General features: G+C 57.5%; 5 protein-coding genes across 5 annotated transcripts; all 5 read right to left on the bottom strand.

Annotated features, from left to right (window-relative positions):
* Positions 1–64: 64 nt before the first annotated feature.
* On the bottom strand, positions 65–1,356 carry ABB37_01098 (hypothetical protein; the record flags this gene model as incomplete). The annotated part of the gene is made up of 1 exon (XM_015797482.1): positions 65–1,356. The coding sequence occupies exon 1, from the start codon at positions 1,193–1,195 to the stop codon at positions 65–67; it is 1,131 nt and encodes a 376-aa protein (XP_015663002.1). The 5' UTR covers positions 1,196–1,356.
* Positions 1,357–1,840: 484 nt separating this feature from the next.
* Positions 1,841–4,363, bottom strand: ABB37_01097 (putative mitochondrial hypothetical protein; the record flags this gene model as incomplete). The annotated part of the gene is made up of 1 exon (XM_015797481.1): positions 1,841–4,363. The coding sequence occupies one exon, from the start codon at positions 4,361–4,363 to the stop codon at positions 1,841–1,843; it is 2,523 nt and encodes an 840-aa protein (XP_015663001.1).
* A 565-nt stretch (positions 4,364–4,928) lies between these two features.
* ABB37_01096 (putative mitochondrial hypothetical protein) lies at positions 4,929–6,133 on the bottom strand (the record flags this gene model as incomplete). The annotated part of the gene is made up of 1 exon (XM_015797480.1): positions 4,929–6,133. Exon 1 carries the CDS (start codon positions 5,877–5,879, stop codon positions 4,929–4,931), a length of 951 nt encoding a protein of 316 aa, XP_015663000.1. The 5' UTR covers positions 5,880–6,133.
* A 951-nt stretch (positions 6,134–7,084) lies between these two features.
* Positions 7,085–9,355, bottom strand: ABB37_01095 (hypothetical protein; the record flags this gene model as incomplete). Its single annotated transcript, XM_015797479.1, has 1 exon — positions 7,085–9,355. Exon 1 carries the CDS (start codon positions 8,855–8,857, stop codon positions 7,085–7,087), a length of 1,773 nt encoding a protein of 590 aa, XP_015662999.1. The 5' UTR covers positions 8,858–9,355.
* Positions 9,356–10,015: 660 nt separating this feature from the next.
* On the bottom strand, positions 10,016–11,865 carry ABB37_01094 (putative ATP-dependent RNA helicase-like protein putativeRNA helicase; the record flags this gene model as incomplete). The annotated part of the gene is made up of 1 exon (XM_015797478.1): positions 10,016–11,865. Exon 1 carries the CDS (start codon positions 11,765–11,767, stop codon positions 10,016–10,018), a length of 1,752 nt encoding a protein of 583 aa, XP_015662998.1. The 5' UTR covers positions 11,768–11,865.
* Between the last annotated feature and the right edge of the window lie 263 nt (positions 11,866–12,128).

The following is a 12,128-nucleotide window of genomic DNA, read 5'->3' as shown; positions in this document are numbered from 1 at the left end:
TACCCCGGCTGTCGAAAACAACAAATATTAAGCGTGCTTTGCGGTGCGTTCTCTTTCTCGTTTGTCAATCCGAGGCGTTGCACGATACAACTCGCCACGACTGATGATCGAGTGGGTTGGACATCTGTAGCACAATCACCTGTGTGCGATGATCATCTGTGGCGAGGTACAACAGAGTGGCGGAGCGGCTCCATGAGGCACTCACCGCGCCAACGGGGAAACGAAAAAGCTCGAAGCTGCGTCGCTCATCGATCGCGGGCGACACACAGTTGTGGCGCAGGATAAACACCTCCTGTCGAGAGCAAATAGCGAGGAGCTGAAATCGGCGTCCAACAGAGGGAGCCCAGCTTACATCGCACACCGGCGCACGGCACCGCAACACGCCCGTCTCGACTTGCGGTACGTGGATTGGCATAAAAGAATTAGAGTCTTTGATGTAGCGGTAGAGGAAGAAGCGACCCGATACGCTGCCGACGGCGAGCGTCATGGTGCGCTCCACAGAGCCGGGAAACCAACCAATCGAGGTGACACCACCCGTGCGCATCATTGAGACGTCTGAGCTAGAGGTGCCTTTCGACGCCTCATCACGCTGTCTAGCTGACCCTGCACCGGCGTTCGTGCTCGCCGTGCTGGCAGCTCCTCCACCGCCGCTTCCGCCTGCTGGGCTCGGTGACGCTCCCTCCCTCTCCCCTTCCCCAGCCATGCCGGCCTCTGGTGATATCTTACACACACACGGAAACTGCTGCGGTTGGTGGACCTCGTAGAGCCGTACGCACCCATCCAGCGAGGCGGTGGAGAGCAGCAGGACGTGGTACTGCTGCGGTGGCACAAAGGCCACATCAGTGATCACGTCCTTCTCGTAGCCCCGCACCGGCGACCACCGCACTGTGTGCAGCAGCGTGCGCCCTTCGTGGGAGGAGATGATGATGCGGTAAATGTAGATCCAGCGATCGGCGCCGGCTGTGGCGAGCAGCGGGCCGTGCTCGCGGTGCTGGCACCAGGCGAGACGCAGCACCGGGCCGGAGTGGTCGTGCATGGCGCACCCCGGCTCCCACACCTCCTCCTCGCCCGCCACGGTGCGGCGGTGAAAGACTTCGACCGTCTTGTCGCTGGAGCACGAAGCGAGGAGAGACCCAGACGGGTCGAGGGCAACGTGGTGCACGTACGTTTTGTGCTGTGTGACAAGGCTCGCCATCTGGAAAAAAACACTAGATGAAAATAAAAAAGAACAACTGTGTTTGATTATCCTGCGCGGGTGACGCACCCCTCCCTCGCGTATTGCAGTGAAGACGGCGGACGTGGCGCGTAAAACCCCACGATAATGGCCTTCCCAGTAAATGAGTTTCAGCGCCGACTGCGAGACCAACCGGAATTGTAACGTTCGCGTACAAACACATACACAAAGAACAACAAGAGAAAGGTATGAATACGGTGAGAGAAGGAGATTAATTCACCACTTTACAACGGAGGTTCAGGTTCCACAGATCAGAGTGGCGCGTTGAGCAGGGAACCCCTCACCCTCCCCAAAGTCAGCGTCAGGGAAAAGCGACACCAACGTTGTCATTCGAAATTCTTTTCGGCTTTCTACAAACGCGGGAGTTCAGAACACACGCAGAAGAAAAAGAGCCGAGGCGCTGTTCGGCGTTTCCATTACTCGTCTTGCTTGAAGAATAAACGCAGTGTAACAGCCAGGAGTACAAAATACAGAAAACTCAACGAAATAAGAAATTCCAACTGGTGGAAACTAATTTACATACGAAACAAGGCATGTGTGCACGGTGTCTCTCGTGATTTTCCTTTCCCTCTTACTAGCAGCTGCGTCGGCCTCACGCGAGACGCCTCAGCGCTTCGCCGAGGACTTGGACACGGAGGATTCCTTGCCGAGCTCGGTGAAAAGCGGTGAGCATTGAAGAAGCACGTTGGAGACTTTGTCCAAGGGAGTTGAAAAGGGAGATGGGTCAAGATGAGGCGATGCCATTAGCAGCAGCCACTCCACGTCGTCGCGGTCGACCACATCGCCGCTCTGCTGCTGAACCAAGTCACACACCTCCGTCGCCTCTTCGCTAGACAACTCGAGGTGTTCTTCCAAGAGAATTGTGAGGCGGTCAGCGCGGAACTGTGACGATGCAATGTCGTCTTTCAGCCAGTCGAAGAGCAGAGAGACCGGCGCGGCATACCGGCGGAAGAGTTCCGCTGCTTCCTCACTGCGGCGGAAAATGAGCAGCTCATCTAGCGGGTCGTACGGGTAGGTGGCGTCCAGCCGCTCCGCAAGCGTCAGCAGCGGCCGACCGCTGTACTCCGCCACCCGCGTGACGTAGTCCACCAATTCCGCGAAGCTAAGAATGCCCTGGGCAGGGTAGAGGGCCTTGATGATGGGCAGCTCCATCGCGGAGACGATGGGCTCCCACACGGACTCTAACTTTGTCTGCGACAGCGGCACACCGGTCGCCGCAAAGCGAGCAAACAAGTCCTCCAAATACCCCTGAACAACCTCCAGCTCGCTGCTCATCATGCACTGTCGGACTGACAATAAGTAACGCTCATTCGCGTCGGTGCAGCGCTGAACCTTGCGCATGCCATCCGACACATCCTGCACCATGAGCGCGCCCCAATGAATCTCCTCGCCTCTCTGCGCGTCCTGCACCGCTTTGGTGGTCGCGGCCGCGCTGGCCGCCTTAATGAGCGCGAGATCGTTGCACGCGTTTGGCGTTTCCAAGTGCGCGGAGAGACGCAGCGCCGGCATGAACAGGGAGCAGTGCCCGCCGCTGTACAGGGTGGAGAGGAACGCCACGGTGAGGTTCAGCTTCGGCTCGTTGTGGTGCAGCACGTCCGTCAGGTGCAGCGGCGACAGGACAGGGCGGGCCACCGCGGCGACGGCGGCATAGACGCGATTTACATCCCCCACAAGCGGGGCGGTGGTCGCGGCGCGGGAGAGAGAAACGCGCTGCTCCGAAGTGGATGTTGGTGAGGCTCTGCCCACGGCGACGATGGCGGTGGTGGTGGTGGTCGAAGGGTTGCATGACGGTGGGGTGCTGGAGGCGTTGGGGAAGGCGCCTCTAGAGCCGAGAGGCGACGTGAAACTCGCCTGTGCACTGCCGCCGCCATGCTGTGAGCCGTCGTTGAAGCTGCTGCGGTCATTTCCACCCTCCGCTGATGCAGCTGTCGCGTCCTTGTTGTCGTCCGCAGACACCGTTGCACGCGGTCCCAGCGCATTTTCGTACAACAGCAGCTTACCAACGTGTTGAATACCCTGTCTGCTAGCCTTCGTGCGGGCACGCTTCTCAAGAAAGGCCGCGGTGTCGGTGATGTTCACCAGGTAATCCGTGCGCACCGTCCTGTCCGACTTGCTCGGGAGCTTGCCCACATCACCGAAGAGAAGGTGCACGCACTCCTTCCAGGTTGACCAGTGTTCGGCGAGGGAAAGCTGCGTCTCCGTGATGAGCTCCTCCAGCGTGTGCAAGCGGTCCTGCGTCTCCTCCAGCCGCTGTAGGCTCTCCCCGGCGAGTCGGCTCTTCTCTTTGATCTCTTCGGACAGGTGGTCGTGTCGGCTCTTCGCCTCGTGCTCCAGCGGATACAACGCCTCCACCTGCTGCTGCAGCGCGCTGGTGCGGCTCGTCTTGGCGTTCAGGGCAATGGTGTGAGCGTACCGCCGCCACGCGCGCAAGTACCGTGGCGCGGACTCATTTGCGGTCGCCCGCACCAGCCGTCGTCGCAGCTGCGCCTTCCGAACCTGCAACTGCCTACAATAGGTCCGCCACGAGTAGAAGCACGTCTTCACCCACATATGGTCCAGCTCATGCACCAGGTGGTCCATCACCTTCACCTCTACCCGCACGTGCCGCTCCTGCTGCGCCAGCTGCACCTGAAATTGGTTCCGCCGTGCGAGAACACGCCGAAACGCAGCAGCGTACGTCAGCTGCGTTACCCGCTCGGAGTAGGCCCTCGGCGGCGGCGGCGGAGACGACGACGACCCTGACGTGGTCGCGACACCGCTGGCGGACAAGGGTGTCCGTCGGGTGTACACGAGGCACGGGAGCAGCTCGTGCACGGCCGCGCTGGCCGCGTCGGCGGTCTCCTGCGGGAGGTGCGGTACACAAGCCTGCAGAACGCGTAGAGCAGTGTTCACGTACAGCCGTTCCGGCTGGTACAGCTGCTCGCAGTGCAGGCGCATCTCCGTCAAGAGAGCCTCAGCAGCCACAAAAGGGCTGCGGAAGCGTCGCAGTTCGCCCTCGACGTAGCGAAACCACCGGTCCAGCCGCTCATCGTCCACGAGAGAGTTACGCTCCTCCTCGTAGGGGTCGAGGGCGGCGGAGACCACCGGGATGTACTTTTTAGCCTGATACGTTCGCGGACGCTGCAACATCGCGTCGCTATTTGGGAGCTTTCCGTCGCTGTTGTGTGTGTGTGTATGTATTTACGTAGGAAAAGGTGAGTAAAGAGGAAAGGTGGAGGCGACGAATGCCGGTGAGGAAACCAAAACGTATGTTATTGCAAAGCGAAAAGAAAGGAAGACGCCCCAATTCGTTGTGTTGGGCCTCCTGTGTGGCGTAAACCCGCGGCGACGCTTTCCTTTGAAAGAAAGGCCGACCCGTCAGTTCTCTTTTTTGGGGGGTGAAAAGATTGAACGTTGAGGTGTGTCTGTGTGTGTCCTTTTGGGACCTTCCTTTACGCTTCCCAGCGGCAACGCAAGGATGATTGCAGCAGCGTCACGAGCAAATCCCTCTTTCTTGACGTTGAGCGACACATATGTGTACGATAACGTACGGAGAGGCGTCCTGACAAAAGTTAAGCTAAAAAGGTATGTGAGACATAACAAAAAAAAACGTTCAACACAGATGCCGCATACACACATACTGGAAAAGGATGCAGGCGGGCCGCAACTCGCTCAGGTGAGACAGCAGACCCCGTCAGGCGGCAAGCACCTCCCGCTACTGGCTGAGCAGACCCTTCCTCAGGCGCACGGTGAGGGTGTTGTTGAAAGTGAACCCGACAAACCACTTCCACGACTTGACAAACAGAATTAATGCGCAGACAATGAAAAAGGCTCGCTCGACAAACATGCGTGACTGCAGCTGCACACTCTCCTGCGTGAGTCGCTGGAAGTCCTCGTTCAGCTTGCGCTGCGTTGTCGAGGCGAAGCTGACCATTTCCTCGGCCAACTCAGACTGTTGAGCGCTACGCGCCCCGCGTCGCAGCAGCTCTCCGCGAAGCTCATGCACGTCCTCCCAGACTCCTTTCAAGAACGACTTCCGGAGCCAGCGCTCACGCACGGTCATCTCGTTCAGCGTCGCCGACTTACGGAAGAACTTTCCCTGCTGAATGGCGAGCTCGTAGCGGTTGCACATGCTTCTCACCGCCGCCTCCGTGTCCTCCTTGTACTTCTCCCACTGTGCCTCGATCTCCCTCAGGGAGCGGGCGTGGCGGGGCCGGCTCGCCTCGGCCGCCTCACGGGCTGCGCGGGCGTTGCGGCGGTGCACGCCACCCGAGCGCCCCAAATCCTCGTCGCGGCTGGCGCGGGCGTGTTTGTGCTGTCGGTAGGCCTCGTTAGCCTTCACCGTCGACTCCGCCTCCCGCATGCGGCGCAGCACGCTTTCGTGGTTTTCTTTGATAATTTTGTGAGCCAGGTTGACCTCTGCCATCTTTTCGGTGGAGCCGCCGGGCTTGTCGGGGTGATACTTCACGACGAGACTGCGGAACTGCTTGGAGATGTCCTCCAACGTCGTGGCTTGTGTGACGGTCACCTCGAGCACGTCGTACGGATTTCGCCCCTCCGGCGTCGTCGGCAGCTCCTTCGAAGCGGCGAGAAATTCCTTACTTTGGAAGACACAGCGCACGGCTGCCCAGGCGTGAACAGGCGGGAGTGTTCTGAAGCGGAGCATCACACTAAGAAGAAAAAACAAAAACACTAGTACGTTGATTGCTCGACGGGGAAGCCAGCAAATGTCTTTTTGTTGGCAAAATGCGCAGTGTTTCACGAAGCAGAGCCTACAGCAGCGGGAAACCTCCAAACGCAGGTGGGAGACACCAACAACAACAAAGGAAACGAGAAGCACACCCCTTTCGTGTACACAGAAAACTGCACCTACGCAACACCAATAGCGGGTCCGGCAACTCGCTCAGCGTTCTTTTTTCTGTCGTTCATTTTTTTGGTACGACGTTGAGTTTTGTGATCGCGGTGGTAAAGGGGAAGCATATGGCGAAAAGATGGCCAGATAAGTAGCGTTCACCGAGAGGTACACATGCAAGGAGTCTCACAGACGCATCGGCACCAGGGGCGATAAATGTAGACAGAGCACGTCATCATGCACGTTGAAGACGACGCGCAAACAAACAAAAAAAAGGTTCCGCTGCGTCCTCTCTCCCTCTCTCTCTCACCTTCCTCCACGTTGGTAGTTGTGAGGAAAGCGACGGGAAGTCGTTCTTCGACGCAGAGAAAAACACGAGCTTCCACTTTTCCCGTTTGATGCTCCTACACATGCTAGACTGGGAAAGAGGTGTCCTCTTCTGTATTCTTTTATTTTCGAAGCAAAAACTGAACGAATACGTCTCTAGTGTGTGTGTGTGTGTGTACGTGTATGAACAGACCAGTTTCCTTCCCCTTCATTTTGTACCCCCCGAAGACGAGCACATCGCTCCGTTGAAGGGGGGAAAAAAGAGTGGTGCTGGCAGGTGTTTCGGCGCATTTGAGCTGCCGCTCTCAGTCAAACAACTCCTGGCTCAGAAGCCGCCAACACTGCGTCATTTCGCCGCCGCCCTCCGTTTTCTTTTCGTGCTACGCGGAATGTGGGAGCACCATTTCCACTAGCTCGCCTCCCTGCTCGTAAGAGGGTGTGCAAAAAACGGCATTGACGTCGAAGGGCACGAAACTAGAGGAAAAGGCGGAAAGAATGTAATGCGAGTATTCTATGGCCATCCACGAAAAAACCCGTGAATGTTACCCCGTCCACGTTCATCTTGGGCGCCAAAGGAGCGAGTAACAGCTTCGTCTCACCTTCATGGGAAGCGCGTGGAAAAGGCAAAATGAAGAAGCAGTGGCTTGAACGTGGAGTTGCGCTAATCATTCGTCTGTGTGTGTGTGTATGTGCTACGCGCTCTCTTTTCGCACCTGCGCGAAGGCATTCAGAATGTGCTCGTTGAGCATGCTAAGATCAGCGTCCTCCGTGGAGGCAGCCGTGTGCCCGGGTTTAGCCGCTTTCCGCCTCTTCTCCGGCGGGGCATGCTTTCCAGCGGTGGCGGCGGTGTAGGTGACACAAACGCCGTCGCTGAACACCACTGTTTGCGGCGTGTTGGCACCTTCGGCGTGGAAGGGAAAATCCTTCGCGAGCTGACCCACCGCAGGAACCACACCCTGCGGGTCTGTCCAGAAGTTGACGCTGACAGCCTGCAGCGGCGACTCCTCCTTTGGTTCGGCGCCTCTGCGCCTATGTTTACGCCTAGGCGCGCTCGCCTCCTCGGTCGCCAAAGAAGGCTCTGTCTTGGACGTCTTCAGCGGTGGTGGACTTGATTTCGCCTTTGCGCTCGTGCGCCGCTCCTGTGTTGGCAAGGTGGGCTTGCCGTCATCGTGGATGTCCTCCAGCTCGTCTTCGTCCTCGTCTGAGTCGTCGTCATCGTCTGTGTCATCGTCGTCTTCTACCTCTTCCTCCTCCTCCTCCTCCTCTTCCTCTGTGATGGAGTCTTCGTCGCTGAGGCTGCGACCGCCACGCACGCGTCGTCTCGTGTTTCTGCGGTAATACGGCTGGTGCTTCTTCGAGCTGAGGCGAGTCAGCACAAGGACGCAATTACGAATGCCCCCCTCGCCGCCCTCGCCGCTCAGCTTCGCCTTCTCAAACACTGGCACACCACGCGCGCTGGAGTCGACCGCTTCGCTGTTGTTCTTGCTGCTAGGGAAGAGGAGAAAGACAGGGAAACCGTCGTGCATGACACGGTCGAGGCGGAAGCCGTAGCTGTTGTTGGTAGCGTGAGGGCAGAGGAAGTCCACACTGCCGCGGTGCACCAAGAACATCTCCGGCCAGTCAAAGGCCTCGCCGCTGCGGTGATCGCCCATGGGCTTGGAGTGGTTTGGCGCCTGATACACCGTCGTCCCTTGGTGCGGCTTTTGTCGCTTGTGCGAAGGCACCGCGTTGTAGGAGCTGCTGCTGCGGTGGAGAAAGGCTCCGGTGCGGTTCTGCCGCCCCACGGAGGAGGAGGCAACGTCCCCGTTCTCCTCCCCGGCGTCGGGCTGCTCCAGCGCCGTCGCGCCACTGCTCTTGTCCTCCTCCTCTTCCGCCTCCACCTTTATGGGCGTCGCGGAGGCAGCTCGCGCTACTGTCGCATCCACCAGCGGTACATCGCCGCCAGTGTCGGCTACAGGGTTTTCCGTGGCCTGCTCCTCCGAGACCTCCTTGGATGGTGCCTTTACTTCAGCCGGCCCAACAGAAAAAGCTGGTGCGGTCTCGCGTGCTTCGCCGTGTGATGACGATGTCGCAGGAGCAGAGCGCGGCAACGGCGGCTTCGTTGCTTCCAGCTTTGTGAACTTGCTGTAGGCCTCATCCAGCAGCTTCATTTCCTCCGCTGGGACGAAGACGTAGGTGATGCGGTCCACCTTCTGCCGCTTGCACTTCACGTTCCACGCCAAGGTGGCGGCGCGCAGCACCTTCGACATCCCCGACCACTCCACCTCGTAGACCGCGTCAGTGCTCGCGAAGCCGTCCAGATCGGCGAAGCGGCTCACATTTTCTACTACAGGGTACAGCCAGCGGCACTTGGTCGTCCTCCAGTCCTCTGCGAGCGGCTTCAGATTCGCTGGCTCGCACAGCCAGAACGTGTCCTCACCGTCCAGAGCCACCGCCAGTAGCCACACATCGGTGACCTCTGACATGGTATAGATGATCACTGGTAAATTACTACAACTATAACGAATCTATTTACCGCCTGGAATATTGAAAGACCCCAGCCAAAAAAAAAAGGACAACGACGAATCTCTATAAAGCGAGAACACGCGGATCGCACACGTGATAACACTCGCAGCGAGAGCGAGGAGAGAAAGGTCGACCAAAACGAAGTAGTACAAAAATACAAGGGCGAATCAGAAGCAGAGGAAAAAAGAAAGAAACTGTTACACTGTATCTATTTCGCTCCCTATTCAGCCTTTCCTCCCGCTCTATGAGCCTTCTATGCTGTTAACGTACCGATGATCGCCTGTATTCAACCGAGCACAGCTGCTATGACCTGGGTGCAGCTGCCTCGCTAAAACAAAATTAAGAAGAATAAAACACTTCGCGTGGAAAGCGCACCTCAAACCTTTCGTTGTGGTAGTGACTTACGTTTCTGCTCTCTGCCATCAGAGCAGCACGTTGTGAAGGCAATGCAACAGACTGCATAGAAGTCAATCCGGAGAGCGGGAAGCAAAAAAGCGAGGGGGACGAGATGTGAGAATAACGAAATCTTCGTAAAAGGACGAAAGGCAGTTGTTGCGTGTTGAGCTCTGCGGTTCGCAACGAAAAGTACGGCTTCCTTGTGCACGCACACGCAGCGTGTTTAACGAAGGGGGGGGGGTCATCGCTGCTGCCTTCTGGTGCAACACAAAGACAACGATCTGCATCTTTCAAATGTACTTTACGCTGCGCGGCCTTTGTCTTTTCTTTTCCCACTGCAGACCGCCATATTTTATCCCCTCGAACGCAAACAAAATAATAAAAAGATGCGGTCGCGCGACTTCACAGCACCCACAGTGCGAACAAACTGGAAGTAGTACAGAGAGCGCACTTGTGGGCTTTACTATTTTCTTGTGTTCTGTGCTTACTCTGTCATGTTATTGTTTCCGTGTCGATGCGCGGCTAGACACAAGCCGGAGGTGCAGCAAACCCCTCTGTTAAATTGCTCTGGGTGCATCACATTCCTCAACAAAAGCAAAACCTTACTATTAATCGTTCATTTTTATAGTTGACCTCGCTGGCCATTCAACAACAGAAATAAGAAGAAGAGGAAGAACGCCAAGGCAGAATTTTCTAGAACTTCTCGACAATGCGGACTGCCGTCACTCGTCATCACCATTCTCTCCGTCGCTGTCGCTGCTGACACCCTTGCGATGCTTTTTCTGCCGCTCCGCCTTCTTGGCCTCCTTCTTCTCTGCCTCCTCCGTCTCGAGACGTCGATACTGACGCTGCACCCGCTGCTGTGCCACCAACATGCGCTTTCGCGTGCTGACGATCGTGCGCTGCGGCGTCGTGCGCTCCAGGCGGCGGCGCGTGTTGCGGTCCACCTTGATGTTCAGCATCCACTCCTCTACCGGGCTGCCCGAGCCCTGCATCACCTTCGCTACGGGGGGCAGTCGCTCCTTGTCCTCCTCGGTGAAGAAGGTGATGGCGACGCCTTCCTTGCCGGCGCGACCGGTGCGGCCAACGCGGTGGATGTAGGAGTCCACCGTGGCCGGGAAGTCAAAGTTGATGACAGTGCCAACATTCTTGAAGTCGATACCGCGGGCCAACAGCTCGGTCGTGACGAGCACCCACACCTTGCCCAGACGAAACTGCAGCACCGTCTCCTCGCGCTCCTCCACGGACATCTTGGCGTGCATGATGGCCATGTGCAGCCCTTCCGTGCGGATCTCTTCAAACAACTCCTTGGAGCGCTCAATGCTCTGCACAAAGACCAGCACCGGCGGTGTGATGCCCTCGCGGACAAGGTTGCGCATCGCCACCACCTTGCCGAGTTCGTTTCCGCAGAAGACAAGGCGCTGTTTCACTTTCGTGTTGGCCGTGTGCCGCCCGTGGACGATGATGCGAACCGGGTCTGAGGACATGACGGAGCGGGCGGCCGTCTCGACCTTATCGCTCAGCGTCGCCGTAAACAAGCTCACAACTTTGTCGGATTTGGCACAGGCTGCGAGGATTTTGTCGATCACGGTCAAGAAGTCAGTCTTGGTGTCCCACAGCCGGTCTCCCTCATCAAACACCAAGTACTCCACCTGGCTCAGGTTCAGCAGCTTCTGCTCCATCAAGGAGGCGATGCGGCCTGGGGTGGCGATGAAGATGTCTTTGTTTTTGGTCGTCTGGCCGTGTTGCACAAAGCGCCAGCGCTGTCCTTTCATCAGAAAGAAGGCCTCCCGCTCAATCTGCTGCGCCAGCTCAACCGTCGGCGTGACAATCAACGCGCGTACGCCGCACGTCGCATCAGGGGCCTTGAGGCGTGCAAAGAGCGGCACGAGGAACGCGATCGTCTTACCAGAACCCGTCGGCGCACAGGCCAGCACGTCACGGTGGTGAATCAAGGAAGGAATCGCCTGCATTTGGATGGGAGTTGGGACCTTGTGTTGGCGCGTGAAGAGGTTGTTCACCACGTTCCGCGGCACGCTAAGTGGGGGGCGCACTAGATCGGAGAAGTGCTCAATAGGTGCCGGTAAATCCGTTCCTGTTACCTGAAGATCATGGCGGCGCCAGATATTGCGCTTTCTCTTGAAGTCCATTGGTTTGAGGGGCTTGTCTTCCCCTGCAGCAGAGGCGGCATCACCGGCGACGCCGTCAGTCGCGTTGGTGCGTTCGCCCTCCGAAGAAGATGCAGCACCACCGTGGCGGTTGAAAATGTTCAGCGTGGAGCTCGGAAGGGGAACAGAGAGACTGCTGTCCAGCCCAGTCGAGTCCGCGATGGCATCACTGCTCTCCGCGCCCACCATCTCCGTCAAGGTCTTGTTGGACTTGTCTTTGCTAGCGCTGCGGAACAGTTTGGCGGCCTCGCTGTTGCGGGCAGCACCGAACTTGGCTCCAACCGTCAGCGACTTAAACGCATCCATCTTTATGGGCTATGTTGGTGCTTCTGCGGTCGGCTCGTTTCTTACGGCTACGAATTTGTGATGAGAATTCTGCCACCGCTTGAGGGAGAGAGAACTCTGTGTGAAAACAACAACACCGAGGCAGAAGAGAACGCCCAGAATGAAAGATGAGAAAGGACAGAGAGAGTTGTCGCAGAAGAGAAACAGAAAGCCCGCTTCATAAGAGCAGATCACTTCCGCAAAAAAAAAGGCGAGCAAAGGAGAGCACCAGAAACGCTCTGCAGTCGAGTGTGTACGCCACAACAGCGACACGGCAAGTCCCGTGGTTGCCTTGTCCATGACAACATACGCTGGAGCATAATAACCACCAACGGAAAGGAGA

This window comes from Leptomonas pyrrhocoris (genome assembly GCF_001293395.1).
Source record: "Leptomonas pyrrhocoris isolate H10 chromosome Unknown, whole genome shotgun sequence".
Taxonomy (NCBI): Eukaryota; Euglenozoa; class Kinetoplastea; order Trypanosomatida; family Trypanosomatidae; genus Leptomonas; species Leptomonas pyrrhocoris.
This window is presented reverse-complemented; position numbering and strand designations above follow the sequence as displayed.